General features: G+C 43.8%; 2 protein-coding genes across 5 annotated transcripts in view; both read left to right on the top strand.

Annotated features, from left to right (window-relative positions):
• Positions 1 to 20,550, top strand: part of gcna (germ cell nuclear acidic peptidase) — a 387,394-nt gene that overhangs the window by 155,139 nt on the left and 211,705 nt on the right. The gene's annotated exons all lie outside the window — the stretch shown is intronic.
• Positions 1 to 20,550, top strand: part of frmpd3 (FERM and PDZ domain containing 3) — a 300,032-nt gene that overhangs the window by 196,324 nt on the left and 83,158 nt on the right. For all 4 annotated transcript variants that reach the window (XM_062475783.1, XM_062475781.1, XM_062475785.1 and 1 more), the window contains one exon: positions 4,439 to 4,546. In XM_062475783.1, coding sequence (XP_062331767.1) covers positions 4,439 to 4,546 — 108 coding nt within the window. The remainder of the gene's footprint in view (positions 1 to 4,438; positions 4,547 to 20,550) is intronic.

Below are 20,550 nucleotides of genomic sequence, written 5' to 3'. Positions count from 1 at the left end.
GCTGCCTTTAAGTCCTTTTCTGCATGCAGTCTTTCTAGTTCTCCTTTTTGAGACTCAAGGGCCATTTTGTGTTGTTCTTCTAACTGTTGTATTTTATTTTTGTATTCTCTTTCTTTTAACAGCACTTCATATGCTGCTTCTTTAGCCGCAACCTCTGCTGCGGCATCGACACGTTTAGTTGCTAAGCAGGACACAGAAGAGTGTTGACTGTGTTCATGGCTCACTTTGGAGACAATGGATCCGAAGATGGAAGGTGCATATTCATAAACAAGTAGCGTGCGGAGGCGGTTTCTCTCCCTTTCAGCATCAAATTCATCAATGCCTGCTATCCTCTCATAAGCAATCTTGATAATGTCTGTTGTCACAGCCTCGCATGCGTCTACACGTCGCCTTATATCTGATGAAGGTGTGACAAGTTGTCTTACTTCATTGTACAGCTTTATCACGTTGTTCTTTACGTCCTCTAGTGTATCAACAAGAATGGCTAACTGAGTTGATGTGATGTTTGATTTGAGTTGTTCACGTGTGTTACGGATTTCAGATTTCCAACTATGATATGCTGCAAGAAATTTGCTTTCCTTCTTCTTTGCCTCTTCCTTTTGATAAGCAAGCATTTTTTCAGTTGGAATACGATCGCGTTGAGAGTGTCGTACGCTTTGGTTATTTTTCTCAGTATCTGGTAGCTGCTCTAAAAGGCTATTTAGTGCCTTCTCTTTTTGGGGGATTTCCCTCTCTATTTTTTGTCTTTTTCCTGCATCAGTTTCACTTTCTAAGGGGACATTTAAATCATTGATTTCTGTTAGGAGATTTTCAGCTTCCACTTCTTCTAACCCATTGGGCGCTAAATACTCATCATCTGACAGGTGGGACATTTTCACTCATTTAGCACAACAATCAAAACAGTTGGATATTCAGTATTTAGTTAGGCTTACTTCAGTAATATCTAAAATGAACTGGTGTCACAGTCTCAAAGTCAAACTCAAAGGATCAATATCAAAATACCAACATCAATATCAGACATGTTAACTGTTAGGCTAACCTTAGGGAATCACTGTGGTGTAGCACTGAATGAGTCCATTAGGATATATGACAGCATGAATCCATGAGAAATCGGAACAAGCAAGCATGCAAACCCATTTTTTTTGCAAAGTGTTCAGTTGAAGTCAGTCTCCTCTGTCTCCTTTAGCTGAGCGCCAAAACATCTTTCTTAATCTTTGTTCAGTTCAGCACCAAAACAGTTTATCTTTGATTAGCTAACTGAGCGGCAAAAACAGTCCTTTAGCCTTTGATCAGTTCAACAACAAAAACGTTCACTCAGTTTAGCTGAGCACTGAAATAGTCTTTTCAGTGGCCGCTTAGCTTAGCACAATATGTAGCATCCACTCCTACTTGTTAGCTTGTGTTCGTTCCAACCTGTTGGTGCTAGCCGTATCTTGACCATCCACCGAGTCCCTCTACATTCTGCCCGTGTGGCGTAGTGCTCCCAGTTGACTGCAGAACCCTTAGCGTCAGGTCGAGAAGTCTCTTGCATCCGTCTGGTTCGTGTAGGGGATGGAGCGCTGTCCTTTGACGACGTGAAGACTGCAGGGTGAATTAGAACCGTAGAATCTCTGTTTTCCTCACTCGAACGTCTTGGCAGCGGCAGGGGGCTCGATGAAGCGTAAGCTCTTACTGTAGCTATCTCTACCAAATGATGGCTCGACGACAGGTTAAACTGTTGCGTTTATTAAACTTTATAAAACGTATTACTGTGAAAACCGCAAGAGCTTGTCATCTCTTTTAGTAGAGTAGCAAACCTTGAACTGCTAATAGAGAACTAACTCACAATGCCTTTTCAGCGGGCAACCTTTTCACCTCTCAACATCCGCCCTTTCACCTCTAAACATCCTGGTCACAGGTCACATTAACAAAATAAAAGTCTTTCGTTTTAACAAAATACAATTCTTAGTATCTAAAATAAGAGGTCCTTTATACCAAATTTAACATACAAATATAAAATTTTACACTGGATAGACAGGGTCATCTACACTCTTATTGAGAGACTTGTTGCTCTTGTTGGTTGGTTGTAACGGATTTGAATTATTGTACTCGCTGTGAAATATGTTTTACTGTTGATTGTTTTTCTACAGGTACACTTGCACTTTTGAGTTTCATGTTGTTTAATTGTAACTTGTTTAACTGCATGCTCTTATGGTTCTTCCCTTTGGCACTTATTTGGTTTTCACAATGTATGCTTCATGTTTTGGCTGCTCGCAATGTTCTGGGCTATCTCGTTGTTATGATCAGTGACCTATGCACTTTTGTAAAGCTCTCTCTTGGAAGTCGCTTTGGATAAAAGTGTCTGCTAAATGCATAAATGTAAATGCAAAGCGTTGCACTGTGGTATTTTATTATAAAGTGTACGTACCTTGGACATTACTTTCAAAATTGCTTTTTGGCGATCCATTCACAATTGTACAGTTTCTGTATGTGCATTTAATTTAAAAAAAATTTGAACACAATTCCAGTACAAGTTAGCCAATTGGTTTGCTAAGTGTATTCATGCAGATGTAGCAACCTCTAAAATATATGGGTTTGTGTGTGTGGTGAGTTGTACTCTTGTCTTGGCCTCCTCTGACTGTCTTTAAGACCTCAATCAATGAGGATACATGTTGAAACTGACCTGTTAATATGACTAGTTCTACACAGGCACGCTCAGACATAATGATAAACAGCAGGCATGGGAGAAGGAGAAGATGAAGGAGAAAGATTCCGACATTTCCCTTTGTTTCCATCATCCTCTTTTCTGTAGACTACTGTTACATTACATTACGTCATTTAGCAGACACTCTTATCCAGAGCGACTTACAGTAAGTACAGGGACATTCCCCGAGGCAAGTAGGGTGAAATGCCTTGCCCAAGGACACAACGTCATTTGGCAGAGCCGGGGATCGAACCAGCATCCTTCTGATTACTAGACTGATTGCCTAACCGCTCAGCCACCTGACTACTGTTCTTGATTCTTCAGATGGTTCCTTAATGGATTGAGCATGAGAACATTTACACAGACTTCAGGGTTCTCATAGCCTTTTATTGTGTTACAAAGAGTTGTGGGAGTGTGTGTGAAGAAGGGGTTTTGTGTAGGTGGATGTTTTGTCTCCTTTCATCTTTAATCTCATTCTCTCTCTGTGTCTGGTAAATCCTGTTGATTAGAGTAGACCGGGTCAGAATTAATAGCAGTCAGAATTAATAGCAGACCATGAACAGTTTAATCATGTCTCCTGCTGTCGTGATCAGGAACTGCATGTAAGGATTGATTGTTTGAGAATTGCGTATCATTGAAGACTACTCTAATTTGCTGCCTAGCATGCTTTGAGGGAGAAAGAGAGACGATGAGAAGGAGTGAGAAAGAGGGAAAGCAGACATCCCAAGTCTCCCGCAAATGCTGTACAATCTCCCGGAAATCGGGGATTTTGTATTTCGGGCGAGCGAGAGACTGTCTAATGGTCATTTCTGCTAGAGATAGGTGCATATCGCGCGTCCTGATTGCGTCTGGGGGGCGGGGGGGAGCTACCTCCCGGAAATGAGTCTCTGCAGGTTGGGATGTCTGGGAAAGGCTCTGTATGATTCTATGATCACCTTTTATTACACTTGTATTGATCAATCACCCTGTTGTACACAAAAGAAAGTACCGTATTTTTTGGAAAATAAGCCGCATTTTCTATAAAACCGCACCCCACCAGGATGGGAACTTTGTTTGTAAATCTGAGTATAAACCGCACTGGAATATATGCCGCAGTTGATACGGGAACAATGATACCAAGCAATGCACGAGTAGGCAATCTTACAGCATGCCATTGTGTAACACACTTCGAAAACGAAAGTAAGCAATGTATGATGTCTATTGCCCGGGAATTAACTAATATTTACCTTTAGATGCGTGAGTTCTAAATATTTCAGACGGTCCCCAAAGCATAAGTTATTTTTCCGAAACGGTAGCTAGCTAGCTTTACCTAGCTTCCGGGCTTAGTTAGCTAGCGAAAAATGTGTTTCTACTGTTGTTTGTTAAACGTGCTATAAGCCGCATTGAAATACAAGCCTCACATCCAAAAGATACATTTTAAATCGGGGTATAAACCGGTTGGCTGTACATATAACTTTTTAGATGAGTATTTAAGAAAATAAATTGAACCCAATTGTACTAAGACTGCTTACTAAGAGGGTGCATGCCGAAATTGAATCATTGCTCTTTTGAAGTCGACACAATGTATTCACTTGAGGCTCCTAAAGCTGAGTTTTGTTTCCTCTTCAGTTTCTCCCTGCAGGTTCAATCTGGGTATTTGCTCTGTGGTCTGTGGGGGAAACGTTAGCCTCTCAACTGCTTTTAGATGGAGTCTACTGAACTTCGCTCTGCATGTCCCCCCAGCATACCATTTACCCTGATCTCTCTCTCTCCCAGACAATGCTTAAGGACGACTCATTGCTCCTCATACCAAATGTGTTGAAGGTGTTTCTGGAGAATGGACAGATTAAGTCCTTCACATTTGACAGCAGGACCACCGTCAGGGTAAGGACACAATGGGTGTGTTTGCATGTTGTTGTAATTGTGTGTTTGTATGTATGCTTGTGTACAGTGCTCGAAGTGGGCCGGTACTCACCAGTACGCAGTACCGGCACCTCTACATTTTATCCTTAAGCATACCGGCACCTTTTGTTGCGTACCGGCACCTTTTCTTGTGTACCGCTACTTCTCGCATGTAGCCGGCCCGGTACTCTACCACTGACAGAGAAAGCGTCGGTGTCAGAGAGATTGGTAATGACCCTAACGTTACATAAACTACACTACCAGGGCCGGCGTGGGGCCACTTTTCAGCCCGGGAGTTTCAGGCCCAAGACCGGCCCTTTTTTTTGTATACCAAACAGTGCCGGATGCAGCCTGCTTTGACTGGGGGTGCAGTGAACATTTCTGGGGGGTATCATGATTACAGAAAGGGATTGTATTATTTTTTATATTGATACCATTTTTGAGACTGCTTAACGATCCAAGTGTTAATCAGGCACGGAACCAGACGTTGTAAACATTAGGAGCTTTGCCCCAACCTAGGGCGTATGGGTTTGATGTGATGCAAGATAGGGACTTCTACAGTTAACGCGAGCACGCACAGAAATGTTTTGGCCATTATTTGACCGCAAAATAGTTTTTTGAGCTTTATGTAAAATAAACAGACGTTTTTCAATTGGTAAAACCTTGTCTAGCGATGCCATCACTCCGGCCCTGCTCCCATCCATCCTCCCTGACGCGTATCGTTACGGTAGGGCCGCCTGTCCTAGCTATCGGTAACCGATCTGGGAAAACTTTTTGGAAAAGACGGGCTATGGACCCAACCAACTCTATTTGGGAGGGGAGAACTCCCTCACATGGTACAACCCATGCTGAGGCTGAGGTGTCAGAATGCGGAACGTGTGGAGCCTACTTTAAGAGAAGATAGACTAACGTGACAAATGTCAACAACAACAAAATCCTCGACCGGCCCAAAAGTGAAGCGGCCCACCGGCCCAAAAGTGAAGCGGCCAACCGGGAACTCTCCCGATTCTCCCGATTACCCACCCCGGCCCTGTACACTACCCAGAGGGCAATAGCACTACGTGACTTACCTCAGATCTTGACGATTCACGTAAAGGCAAGCAGTCGGCTCACCCTATCAGAAGTTCGCATCTCCACAGACGCTAGTTCGAAAAAGCTGTCTAATGCCTGCGTAAGTGCATAACAGATTTTTCACTGCTGAAAACCTAGAAACTAAAAAGGTGTGTCAAGTTTCGGAGTTTGTAAGTCGTTATATTAGCCTGGCTTCATAAAGTTACTAAAAGAACGCATGTGCCAGAGCCAGACACGTCAACAGAGGCCCAAGTCCAATCAGAAACATCGGGTAGGCTATGAATCATGAGCTTTAAACTTGTTTAACCCTTGTGTTATCTTCGGGTCATTCTGACCCATCAGTCATTGTGACCCACCCTCGTATTGCGACAACTTTACCGCATACAAAAACAAAGTGAAGCATTTTCATTTAACCGTCGGGTTGTCTCAGACCCCCCACATTGCAAAGGTTAAAAGAAAATTATTTTTATTTGTTTTTGTATTGGGTAAAATTGGGTAAACACAACGATGGTTCGTTATGAACCTTTGGGTCATGTGACCCGAAGGCAGCACAAGGGTTAAATAAATAAATTTACATTTAGTCATTTAACATACGCTCTTATCCAGAGCGAGTTACAGTAAGTACAGGGACATTCCCCCGAGGCAAGTAGGGTGAAGTGCCTTGCCCAAGGACACAACGTCATTTGACACGGCCGGGAATCGAACCAGCAACCTTCTGATTACTAGCCCAATTCTCTCCCAAAAATTTGGGCCGCTACCCACACGGTTAGCTGTGTTGCTCATTCCACGAATGCACGATCCTTACAAGTTGTACCTCGTTGTAAAGGTGACTAATCAGGCTTTCCAACAATATAAAATACAATACCAATTGGTATTATTGAAGGGGAGGAATAATCGACCGAAATAACGTTTCCAAACTTTTTTGGAGGAGTTTAGATAAGTTTACCGGTAGTAGTCTACTTATCTGAACTACAGCGAATGACATGATTGTCTGGGACAAGTGGATTTTTTTTGTAGGGCATGTGGAAGAGAAATGTACTTGCCCCACTGGACACGTTTAAACTCAAACAAAATAAAATGCCATGTTACTTGCACTGGCCAGCTTGCAAATACTGAGGATAGCCTACCGAAGTTCAGTTAGCGTTAGCGATGCTAGCTAACGTTAGTTTGCTAGCTGTATATAACATTTCACTGGGTCTTGCAGCTGTTTGATTGACTGAAATTATTATTAAATGTTATGTTCTACTAGCCATTTGCCTACTTTAGCAAGTCACAGTATTCCCAAGCCCTGATAGTGTAACTGAGAAGACGCAGTAAATAATTCCTCTTTCAATTAAGCCCCTGTTCAAGTGTTGAGCATTAAATTAGCTGCACGGTCTGTAGAGATATTGGGACGAAGCTGCAATACAGTACATAACAGAAACTGCATCATTCTGCAGAAATTGTGTAAATGTTTAATGTAACAAATAAACATTTTTATAACACCTCAATTGTTAACATTTGTATAATATTACTGCTCATCTTCGTTGGTCAAAGGCACAATCTTTACCCGGACGTGGTAAACGAAAGTGCCTCAAAAAGTTAATGTCAGGCCCTCAATGATCACTGTCACTAGATATAAAGAAAACGTTGACTTTCACTTGGTGCTATTCACTGACAGTAAAACATTTTTTTATATGTGCACTGCTGTTCGTAGACTAGCTCCAGAGCTCGTTGCTGCGTTGGTAAATGATAGCAACTCACCAGGACACTTCAATTCTCCACTCATTCTCCTCGGACCATCCATTTAATTGGCTTTGACGGCCATCAGGTCTCGGCAATTCCTCATTTGCCCTCTCATATCTACTTGGTTCAAATTTATACATCATACACATCAGTGTTTTTTGCCAACACTTCTTCATCCCAGTCAGTCGCCATAGTTCTAGTACTAGTCTGAGGCTACTCTCCTCCACGACTCCCCAACATGACGTCATTGCCGAATTGAGCTAATATGCTAATGCTAACACCAAAAACGACAAAACGACCTTCAGATTACTAGCCCGATGCTCTATCCGCTCAGCCACCTGACTCCCACCTGACTCCCATTTGACAAACGTGACTTCAAGTGCTTATATTCATCCTGATGTTGTGATTGGTTGACAACATATCAACTATCACGTCGTATGTATGCCTTGCATCAAAATCATTCTTAAAAATAGTGAAAGTATCTTCGAGGGATTCATGTTTTCAAAATAGGCGTTCTCCTTCCTGTTAAAAGACACAGTCCGTCTGTCCAATCAAGAGGGTCCGTCCTCTGCTAGATAGGCCCTACCTTTTCCGTCAGAAGTTAATGTCTGTCGGTGCCATATGCCTATTTAATGTTTTTGGAATGCAATTATTCATGATTGTTGATTTATTCATATTTAGTGTTGGGTTCATATTTGATAATTGCTATTTACCTTCATTGATATTTTATTGATGTAATTGGTGCCTGTTACTTTAAGGGAATTGTTTTTGGGCTAATTGCGCTGCCGTAGCTGGGTGGTATATATGTTTTCGTATGGCTCAAAAAAACTAGGAGTCTCACGGTTTTTCTGACCGTGTTATGTCAACGTGTTAAGATGAAAAGTGTCAAAAAATAAATCGTCAAAGACAACTCCGGTGGAACATTTTTTCTCTTTAGAACAAAGAACACGCGTCAACCATAGGCTCCAGTGTAGGAAGATTTTCATTGGAAAACCCTACAATGTCGTTGTGCTTTTTGATTTTGCGTTGTGTTTTCCTTTTTGGCGCTGTGTTTTACTATTTGGCGTTGTGCTTTTGATTTGTTGTTGTGTTTTCCTATTTGGCGTTGTGTTTTCCTATTTGGCGTTGTGTTTTATGATTTGCTGTTGTGATTTGCACTTCAGGGCCACCGTACATATGGCCTTTAACGAAGCACCGCGCCAGCCGTGCTCCTGGGTCCTAGAGCTACCCGGTTACACATGTATTAAAATATTGAGCAGCTAAATGGTTGAAAACCATGTATGTTTTGGAAGTGTCTGTGCAGTGCATGATCAATAAGAAGATAGAGCGCAGCCTTTACTGGGCTTGTGTGCCAGCTTCTAAAAGTCATATGACACACTAGTAGACAAGACAAAGGAAGGTGGGAAGCACCTTACATTTAGCAGACGCTATTATCCAGAGCGATTTACAGTACGTACAGGGACATTCCCCCCAAAGTAAGTAGGGTGAAGTGCCTTGCCCAAGGACACAACATCATTTGGCATGGCTGGGAATCGAACTGGCAATCTTCAGATTACTAGCCAGACTCCCTCACTGCTCAGCCATCTGACTCCCTAAATAAAGAAATAATGTACTCTCCATTTCTCTCAATCTAATTAAACAGAATCACATGAACAAATATGAACCCGGCATGGAGTCTGTCAAAGCACTCTGAAGGCCCCTAGATCTATACAATCTTACAGCTTATCAAAATAGCTGGAATGGTCTCCCTAGGGTTCAGATGTTTCAGTATCAGCATCAGATTCCCACCATTTTAATCCTCTTGTCAATATTGTTTAAACTGCTTTTCGTTTTCTTTGGCTTGGCAGCTTATTAATTCGATACTACTGTGCAACTCAAGGTGAATCCTCTGTTTCAGTGGACGCTGTGTTTCTGTTGCTAGGTTTTCATGTACCTCCTGACTGTAGGGACACCAACAAGGCAAGGCTACACAACCACATTATTATAATAATTAGGATTCCTCCGTCAGGAGGAAACCTATTGTAATTGTTGGTATTTTTAGGGTTCCTCCGGTACGAGGGAACCTATTGTTTTTGTTAGTATTCTTATTAGGGTTCCTCCGGTAGGAGGGAACCTATTGTTCTTGTTAGTATTCTTATTATTAGGATTCCTCCGCCAAGAGGAAACCTATTGGAATTGTTGGTATTATTATTATCGGCGAGCACAACCATTGTTCTCTTACATATATATGTATTCTTTATTATTAGGGTTCCTCCGGTAGGAGGGAACATATTGTTTTTGTTAGTATTCCTATTATTATTATTTATCTTCTCCTTGCGCCCCAATATCTCAAAAAGTACCTGGTCATAAATGTTGTAATTTGGCACATTGATACTACATCCAAGTGGGTACCCCCAAACCAAATATGGGACACATTCGACTGTAGTGAGCGCCACAGGCCATGCCCTAAAATCTCATTTCAAAGTGATGGCATTTCCCCCCCATTGCTCCAATTCTTCTGAAATTTGGTATACATGCCTTATTTCTCATGGGGAACAAAAAAGCCTCAAGGACCCATAAAGTCCGTCATGATAGATGCTGTACTGTCCAAATTTGGTACAACCTCCAAAACGATTCTCCTCATGTGTTACAGATTTGTAGAATACATGTGTTCCTATAGGGTCAAATTGAATAAGGAATGCAATGCAAAATGGCTGAAAGAAGTGTATTTATGTAAATGTCCACATTGCCACAATATCTTAATGTTAATAAATATAATTTTGACTAATGGTTTTTCAAACTTTGGCTTGAAAAATTGGCTTCAATATGACATCATTCTGAAGTACCATGCGCAATTTCACCTTGATATCTCAAAAGATCACTGAATTACAGCTGTTAAAACTTTGTCCGAATCTGTGTGCCACAGGAAAAACGGCTTCCTTTTTTTATACAGTAATTGACCACTGAATTTCCCAACACTGAGAATAGCTCAGTGGGTTGAGACAGTGTACTCCAAAGTGCAAGGCTATAGGTTCAAATTCAGTCTCTGTCATAATTTTGATTATCCATCCATCCATCATCTTCCGCTTGTCCGGGGGTCGGGTCGCGGGGGCAGCAACCTAAGCAGGGAGGCCCAGACTTTCCTCTCCCCGGCCACTTCCACCAGCTCTTCCTGGGGGACCCCGAGGCGTTCCCAGGCCAGCCGAGAGACATAGTCCCTCCAGCGTGACCTGGGTCTTCCCCGGGGCCTCTTCCCAGTGGGACGTGCCCAGAACACCTCACCAGGGAGGCGTCCAGGAGGCATCCTTATCAGATGCCCGAGCCACCTCAACTGGCCCCTCTCGACGCGGAGGAGCAGCGGTTCTACTCTGAGCCCCTCCCGGATGACCGAGCTTCTCACCCTATCTCTAAGGGAGAGCCCGGACACCCTGCGGAGAAAACTCATTTTGGCCGCTTGTATTCGCGATCTCGTTCTTTCGGTCACTACCCACAGTTCGTGACCATAGGTGAGGGTAGGAACGTAGATCGACTGGTAAATAGAGAGCTTCGCCTTTCGACTCAGCTCCTTCTTCACCACAACGGACCGATGCAGAGCCCGCATCACTGCGGACGCCGCACCGATCCGCCTGTCGATCTCGCGCTCCATCCTTCCCTCACTCGTGAACAAGACCCCGAGATACTTGAACTTCGCTTGGGACAAGATCTCCTCCCCGACCGGAGATTGCACTCCACCTTTTTCCGGTCGATAACCATGGCCTCAGATTTGGAGGTGCTGATTCCCATCCCAGCCGCTTCGCATTCGGTTGCGAACCGCTACAGTGAGAGCTGGAGGTCACGATGAAGCCAACAGGACCACATCATCCGCAAAAAGCAGCGACCCGATCCTGAGGTCCCCAAACCGGACCCCCTCAACGCCCTGGCTGCGCCTAGAAATTCTGTCCATATAAGTTATGAACAGAATCGGTGACAAAGGGCAGCCCTGGCGGAGTCCAACCCTCACCGGGAACAAGTTCGACTTACTACCGGCAATGCGGACCAAACTCTGGCACCGGTCGTACAGGGACCGAACAGCCCCGATCAGGGAGTCCAGTACCCCGTACTCCCAGAGCACCCCCCACATGAGCCCCCGAGGGACACGGTCGAACGCCTTTTCCAAATCCACAAAACATGTGTAGACTGGTTGGGCGAACTCCCATGCACCCTCCAGAACCCTGCCGAGGGTATAGAGCTGGTCCACAGTTCCACGGCCAGGACGAAAACCACATTGCTCCTCCTGAATCCAAGGTTCGACAATCCGACGGACCCTCTTCTCCAGCACCCCTGAATAGACTTTCCCAGGGAGGCTGAGGAGTGTGATCCCCCTAAAGTTGGAGCACACCCTCCGGTCCCCCTTTTTAAAGAGGGGAACCACCACCCCGGTCTGCCAGTCCAGAGGCACTGTCCCTGATGTCCACGCGATGTTGCAGAGTCGTGCCAACCAAGACAGCCCTACAACATCCAGAGCCTTAAGGAACTCCGGGCGGACCTCATCCACCCCAGGGGCCTTGCCACCGCGGAGCTTTTCAACCACCTCGGCGACCTCAGCCCCAGAGATAGAAGGGCCCCCCCCAGACTCTGCCTCCACGTCGGAACGCGTGTTGGTGGGATTAAGGAGGTCTTCAAAGTATTCCTTCCACCGATCCAGGACGTCCCCCATCGAGGTCAGCAGTGCACCATCCCCACCATATACAGCGTTGACAGTGCACTGCTTCCCCCTCCTGAGTCGCCGGATGGTGGTCCAGAACCTTTTCGAAGCCGTTCGGAAGTCATTCTCCATGGCCTCGCCGAACTCCTCCCACGCCCGGGTTTTTGCCTCCGCGACCGCCAAAGCCGCATTGCGCTTGGCCTGCCGGTACACATCAGCTGCCTCTGGAGTCCTACCAGCCAACAAAGTCCGATAGGCCTCCTTCTTCAGCTTGACGGCTTCCCTCACCTCCGGCGTCCACCACCGAGTCCGAGGGTTACCACCGCCTTGCGTCCGCAGCTCCGGTCAGCCGCCTCAACAATGGAGGCCCGGAACATGGCCCATTCGGACTCAATGTCCCCGGCCTCCCCCGAGACATGGTCGAAGCTCTCCCGGAGGTGGGAGTTGAAGCTCCTTCTGACAGGGGATTCTGCCAGACGTTCCCAGCAGACCCTCACATTACGTTTGGGCCTGACCGGCGTCTTCCCCCACCATCGTAGCCAACTCACCACCAGGTGGTGATCAGTTGACAGCTCCGCCCCTCTCCTCACCCGAGTGTCCAAGACATTCGGCCTCAGATCCGACGACACGACTACAAAGTCTATCATCGAACTGAGACCTCGGGTGTCCTGGTGCCAAGTGCACATATGAACACCCTTATGCTTGAACATGGTGTTCGTTATGGACAAGCCGTGTCTAGCACAGAAGTCCAACAACAAAACACCGCTCGGGTTCAGATCGGGGGGGCCGTTCCTCCCAATCACGCCCCTCCAGGTCTCACTGTCATTGCCCACATGAGCATTGAAGTCCCCCAGGAGGACGAGGGAATCTCCGGGAGGAGCGCTTTCCAGCACCCCTCCCAGAGACTCCAAAAAGGGTGGGTACTCTGCACTGCCATTTGGTGCATAAGCACAAACAACAGTGAGGACCCGTCCCCCCACCCGAAGGCGGAGGGAGGCTACCCTCTCGTCCACCGGGGTGAACCCCAACGTACAGGCGCCGAACCGAGGGAAAACAAGTATTCCCACCCCAGCTCGACGCCTCTCACCGAGGGCAACTCCAGAGTGGAAGAGAGTCCAGCCCCTCTCAAGGAGACTGGTTCCGGAGCCGATGCTGTGCGTCGAGGCGAGGCCGACTATATCTAGCCGGAACTTCTCTACCTCGCGCACCAGCTCCGGCTCCTTTCCCGCCAGCGAGGTGACGTTCCACGTCCCTAGAGCTAGCTTCTGCAGCCGAGGATCGGACCGCCAAGGCCCCCGCCTTCGGCCGCCGCCCGTCTCGCACTGCACCCGACCCCCATGACCCCTCCTGCGGATGGTGAGCCCACTGGAAGGGGGTCCCACGTTGTCTCTTCGGGCTGTGCCCGACCGGGCCCCATGGGAAAAGGCCCGGCCACCAGGCGCTCGCCATCGAGCCCCACCCCCGGGCCTGGCTCCAGGGGGGGGCCCCGGTGACCCGCTTCCGGGCAGGGGCAACTGAGAACCATTGTTAGTTTTCTTCATGGTAGTTTTTGAGCCACGCTTTGTCTGATCCTTCGCCTGGAACCTGTTTGCCTTGGGTGACCCTACCAGGGGCATAAAGCCCCCGACAACATAGCTTCCAGGATCATTAGGACACACAAACCCCTCCACCGCGGTAAGGTGGAGGGGTCCCTGAGTCACCAATTTTGATTATCCGTTTAGTTAAACAGGATGATCATTCTTAAGTACCATACGCAATTTCATGCAATTTCACCTTGAAATGTCAACCGTTTCTTAACCTTTGTCCCAAAGCTGACCAAAGCTAATACTCTGCCCTTTCTATTCATGAAATCTCGACAGTTGGTGTGTAGCAGAGGATGACTTGTAACCTTACGCTGAACCCATTCAGCGTATTGTTGCTGGCCAAACAGGAAGTAGTTTTGCCCTCTTGTTGTCCAACTAGTTGGACAACAAGAGTTAGTTGGCCCTAGTTAAAGGGCCAACCAGGGTGACTTGTTGCTCTAAAACACAGATTGATTTAGTGTTCAGTAATAAACCAGAGAGAGTGACTAAATCATTCAATATGGTTACTGGGCTGTCTGATCATAATCTGACACAGCCAGAAAGCTTTCTAAGAACAAGTTTAACTTATCTACTGTTAGAAAGCCGGATCAACTAAGAATACTTAAGAGTGAATTAAACTATTTTGAAAAACCAATTAAGGGAATTAACTGGAATGATCTTTAGTCCTATAGAGCAGTGACCCCCCCGGGGGGGTCCCGATTTCCAGAAATCCAAGGAAATTTTAAAACAATTAGAAATAGCATATTTTAGCCAAAATTAACAAGTTAAAAATAGTAGTTAAATCAATGCATGCAAACTAGAAAGGCATTTCCTGCTGAAAATGCGTTGGAATGCTGAAAGATGAAATTATTTTTCTTAAATTGCAGAAAATACAGAAATGAGAAAATACCCGCAAGCTGAAATGAATGTCAAGAAATGTGTGAGTCACACAAAAGAGGCAGTGTGGACATTTAGTATGCCTATCAAAGGCACTCCTTTTCATGTGCTTAAACATTGAATGTTTGGATATGTGAATTGTCTGTTCTTGATATTCTTTGAACATTTTCAGAGAAGTGGTAATTGGTGCAAGTTTTGTCTGTGGAGCATACAACGATTAATAAAAAGAATCATGTAGACGCGCTTATTGAGTAATCGCTTAACTAACTAGAAAAGGCTGTTCCTGCGAAACAGCAGTGAGAATGCCGAAAACCTGAATGGGGATAGCTGACCATGCTAAAAAAGCTGAAAATAGTGAAAATTTAGTAGAAAGTTATAAGCTGAAGCTTCAAAGCGCCCGAAAGGTATTTTAGAAAGGGGCAGGAGCTGGACGAAGGCATAAAACTACAGAACAGAGAAGAACAATGCAAAAAGAGAAATAATTCAGAAGAATTTGAAAATTTAGTAGAAAGTCATTTGCTCAGGTTTCAAATTGCTCTGAAATGTATTTTAGAGAGGACCTGGATCTAACTGATTAAAATGCTGCTGCAAAAAAAGTTGAACTATTGTGGGTAGTAAATAAGATCATGCTACATCTAACCAGCAGATCATCTTGCAAGTGTGTCAAAGTGGTATTTTTACAGACTGTATTAACACCGTAGGCGTGAATAATGCATGCATAGTGATTGTCGTCCATCTGTAGCCGAAGCTAAGCTAGAGAGAGGATGCAATGGGAGACTTTCTACAGTAAGCCATATCTACTGCTTCAAATTGAAAACGGAGAACATCTTTTGATTAAAGACAAGTTCCTTAACCTCTGTTGTCAATATCGCCAATAAAAAGTAAATACTCTTCAGTTACGAAGCATTTGTTTGTAGCTAGGTAACGAATATTATGTCTGGGAAAACGTAGCTAGCTATGTGACCTGGTTTCGCCGTATGATGACAGTCGTAGTGTCACTAGAATGGCCATAACAAAAGATCATATTTCAAATCTGTCTGCTGTTCTACATTGCCCACACAATTCAACTCTAACATGGCCTGTATCTTGTATCGCAAGTGCTCGAAAATTAGCTTGTCTAATGTATGGTGGACTGAGAACATATTTGTTAGTCAAAGCAGAGCGAGCGGATGTCGTGGGAGAATTCCTACTGTGTTAGATTTACTGCTTCAAATTGAAAACGGAGAAGATATTTAGAGTAAAGACAATTTACTTAACATCTGTGTTCAATATCGTCAATTAAAAGTAAAAACGTTCCAGTTACGAAGCGTTTGTTCGTAGGATTAACGCCAGCTGCAGCAAACACATGCCCCAGCCCCGGTTTTTGGCTGTTCGTGACGGTCAGCTATGACAGTCTTGAGCCTCGATTTTTGCAGATTTCTGTGAAACTTGCTAAAATAAAAACGATCTAGCTAGATTATGTACACTTTAAGCTCAATGTACATACCTTGTTTGGCCAATTTGGTCGATTGTGGAAAAAAAGTCGAACCGTTTTTAGTTATGGAGAGCCATCGCGCTAGCTCTATTATACGAGAGAATAACAGAAATGTAGCTAGAATCCACACCTCACACAAGTTAACCGAGACGCAAAACTGTACGTCCAATCCAAAAAATAAGGATATTTTCCGAGACCCAAGACTCTGCCTAAACCAGAGATATTCTTTATATGTCTGTGCAGTCAGAAATACGACTCTACCTGCAGTTTCAAAAACGTGTTCCTTTTGCTTTCCTGGTGCGTGTTTGTTTGGTTGCCACGGCGATGGCGCAGCTGTGATGGCTAACGAGCTAGGCAGAGAGAAAAACGAACATTTACCTAGCATCCACACCTCAAACAAGTTGACCTAGACGCAAAACTATACGTCCAATCCAAAAAATAAGGATATTTTCCGAGACCCAAGACTCTGCCGAAACCAGAGATGTCCTTTATATCAGCGGTCAGAAATACGACTCTACCGGCAGTTTCAAAATCTTGTTCTTTTTGCTTTCTCTGACGATTTTGTCACCAGATTTGCATTGGTCTCTATGCGGCGAGAGTTGGACTTTGTCTCGCTTTCGTTGGGCTCTGAACAAATGTGTACGTCTGTTGGATTCAACAGACAACTGTCTACGACCAGCACAAAATTAGCTATCTATTGATCCAAAAATGAAGCATGAAGAGCGAAAATTGTGGCAATGCTGGCAAACTATAAATATTTTTTGTGAATAATTAAGAAAAGCAGTCCATTTAATTTCTGTGATGCAGCAGGAAGTTGCGGAGAAATGGTATACGCCCTCTAAAATATACTGAGCACCTCGAGTGGAGTAGCTAATATTAACCGCGGAAAATGAGTCTTGTTGCCGAAAACAGTGGCAGCAATAGCCATGGTAAGGGAGCAACTTCCAATTAAGAAATTATTGGTAAAAAGAGTTTGTCTTCTTCAGTTATTTGGAAGTGGTTTGGCTTTTTGCAATCCGACAAAGAGCAATGTTCGGTGCAAATTGCGTCGTAAACAGGTGGCTACCAAGTCTGGTAATACGACAAACCTTTTTTTACCACCATACAATGTTTAAATGCAAAGTTGATTAAATAGCATTCAATAGATGGGCTATTCTATTCTGCATGATATTTCTGTTAAAAGCAAGGTTTTAAAAAGCTTAAGTTACTTGACCCCAGGTATGTGCTCCCTGGCCGCAAACATTTCTCTCACACCGCGCTGCCTAAACTTTATGCCGAGTGTAGGGAAAAAGTTGAGGAAGAGACTTATTTTGCTACTACTACAGATCTGTGGTCTATCGTCTTGATTATCGTTATCGAATGGAAATCTAAATATCTATCATGATAATTTTTTACCCATACCGCCCAGCCCTAATGTACGTTGAAATTGATACCCAGCATTGGGCCAACAGCGGATGACTGGTTGGGACCGTCCTCCGCCCGCCCTTGATACGGCCTGCGTGGTGCCTGATTGTTTTACAGCAGCTTAAAGGTGTAAACCAAGCCCTGGGTATTCTTCTCCACCTTTGAGAAAATGAAGCTCAAACGCGCCGAATTGAAGATTTTCCTCTTATGTCGTCATAAGACAACATGCGTGCAAACAACCGAAGATAGACCAGTGAACAATATTACAGTATTAGGGGACCACTAAGGCCTATATAAAGCATCCAAAACAGCATGTCATGGGACCTTTAAGTATTGATTCGTCTCTTAGTAAGAGACATAACACGTATGAAATAGCAGCAGCATTAGCATCATAGATTCATTCCTTCACAGAACACATCCCCGCTAGGGATGTTCATGAATTATCATTAATCGATTCTTTGCCGTTCAGAACTTATCCGGTTAAGTGTAAGCTATTAACCGATAACGTTTCCCATCTCCATTGTTAGGCTACTTAATCATAAATACCACTGCTACTAGGTAGGTAAAGACAGCCAAGCTCCAGCAGAATTACTAAGAAAAATCTCTACTATTACCCTGCAGTTACCTAAGGTTTATGTCGGTAACAGTCCACGTCTAATTGGGTGTGCTCAAGCCTTCGGCGAGAGCACAACCTTTGTTCTCTCACATATATATTATTATTATTATTTTTATTTCTTTTTGCCCCCCTAAAACTCAGTCAATATTTGGCCTACATAGACAACGTAGGTGTCAAAAGTTTCGTCTTGGTAGCGATTGAGTTGCTTGTATTGGGATTTACGTTCCGTTGCACGGTTTAAGTAGAAATTACGTTTTTGTGTCGAAAAGTGAAGCTAACGGTGGCTAACTTGCTAACCACAGTCAATGACGCTACTTACGTCACTAACGTCACGAAAACTCGCGTGACTACCTCTAGCAGAATATTAGTTTAGCAGCTCGTTAACTTCTGGGAGATAGCTAGGCTAACTATAGCTTTACTGCAAGGCAGCTGCAGAAACGCCACAAGCAAAGAGGCCAGGTGATAACTATTTAATAATTTTACTTTGTGATATGACACACAATTGTGATGTGTAATGTACAATATAAGCTGATATTATTAAGGAAGTACATCTACTTTCGGAAACAGTAGTCTACTATTTCACTGAAGTATTAGCATCATGACATTAGCCTGTGTTGCCCGGGCAACACATACTACAGTGGTCTATGATGTAGCGTTATCTGTTTTCAATCGTTAAAATAAACATTCCTCACACATACATTTTCGTTGTAGGGTTTATTCTGACATTAGTAAACGATTTGTTGGTGAAATTACCATTACCTGTGGTTTCAAACCAGTGTAGCTCACTGCAACGCTGTAGCTTACGTGAGACACACTACAAAAACATCTAGCTTACACAACTGTAGGAAGTCAAACGGCGACAGAACATGTTCGGCACTCCCCTTACTTAAATCAAAAGTCTATCTAACTACTAACCTGAACTTCATTGCCACAGCCTAAACGTTGTCAATCTGTTCATGAAAATAATTAATTTCATCTTAAACCGTACAACGGAACGTTAAATCCAATTCAACCAACGCAATCGCTACAGTACCAAGACGAACACAGCAGTAGTCTAGTACTGTACCGTAGTAGTACAATTTACCGGGGCAGCTTTTCCACACAGGGTTATATCGCATTTTGCGTTGTTACTGACAATGATCGCTACCAGTGAGCTTTTTATAAATGAGCGATTTTCCACTAAATAAATGTCAAGCTTATTTACGTTTTGGGGGCATATTTTCAGTTAGCAGATGGTACTGTTTGAATCGCGATTCCATCTTCTACTGCCGGGTAACGTCGTAGAATAATCTTCAAAGGGGGTTCTTTATTAATGAATGAATGCAATGAGTAGGCTAAATGCCTGAAAATATCATGAGAAGGGAAAAACTTAATGACGTTTAAATCATAGAGATTAGGTCAATTTTTACACCGGTCTGCCAAATTTATTAGTTTTGATTCAACGATGAGGCTGCCTCTTGCAGGGGAAATGAGAAGACATCTATTTCATTCTACACTTCACTCGTATTTTCAGTTGTAAATGAGCAGCAAAAAAAATATGCTTTTAAATCTATGTAATCTTTATAAATAATAAGTATGCATTTTTATATAACATATACAGAAATATCAGTTGTAAAAATGTCATTCAAAAACGGACCCCTGTGCAACTGACGCAAGCAAGCACACCCTACAATTGTGTTTCAAACACTGGTTTGAAACCACAGGTAATGATAATTTCACCCACAAATCGTTTACTTGTAATGTAATGTCATAATAAATCCTACAACGAAAATGTATTTGTGAGGAATGTTTATTTTAACGAGTGAAAACAGATGCATCACAGACCACTGTAGTATGTGTTGCCCGGGCAACAGAGGCTAATGTCATGATGCTAATACTTCAGTGACATAGTAGACTACTGTTTCTGAAAGTAGATGTACTTCCTTAATAAAATCAGCTTATATTGTACATTACACGTCACAATTGTGTGTCATATCACAAAGTAAAATTAGTAAATAGTTATCACCCTGGCCTCTTTGCTTGTGGCGTTTCTGCAGCTGCCTTGCAGTAAAGCAGTTAGCTTAGCTATCTCCCAGAAGTTAACGAGCTGCTAAACTAATGTTCTGTTGTCACACGAGTTTTCGTGACGTTAGTGACGTAAGTAGCGTCATTGACTGTGGCTAGCAAGTTAGCCACCGTTAGCTTCACTTTTCGCCACAAACTTAATTTCCACTTAAACCATGCATCGGAACGTAAATCCCAATAGAAGCAACTCAATCGCTACCAAGACGAAACTTTTGACACCTAGGTTGTCTATGTAGGCCAAATATTGACTGAGTTTTAGGGGGGCAAAAAGAATAATATATATATGTGAGAGAACAAAGGTTGTGCCCTTGCCGAAGGCAAAGCACACCCAAATATACATTAGTGCTACATTAGTAATCACACAATTATATAAATATAATAAAGTTAAAAGAATGATCTAGCAAACTACAGTACATTTTGCACTATCCTGTTAAATTTGCCTGAAAACGCCTAAACAGCATACCCAAAGTAAATTGAAAGCTGTTCTTGAACCATTTGGAGTACATGCAT

Source organism: Osmerus eperlanus, chromosome 13 (assembly GCF_963692335.1).
Source record: "Osmerus eperlanus chromosome 13, fOsmEpe2.1, whole genome shotgun sequence".
Classification (NCBI taxonomy): domain Eukaryota; kingdom Metazoa; phylum Chordata; class Actinopteri; order Osmeriformes; family Osmeridae; genus Osmerus; species Osmerus eperlanus.
The sequence above is the reverse complement of the archived record's forward strand: the minus strand, read 5'-3'. Positions and strand labels throughout refer to the sequence as shown.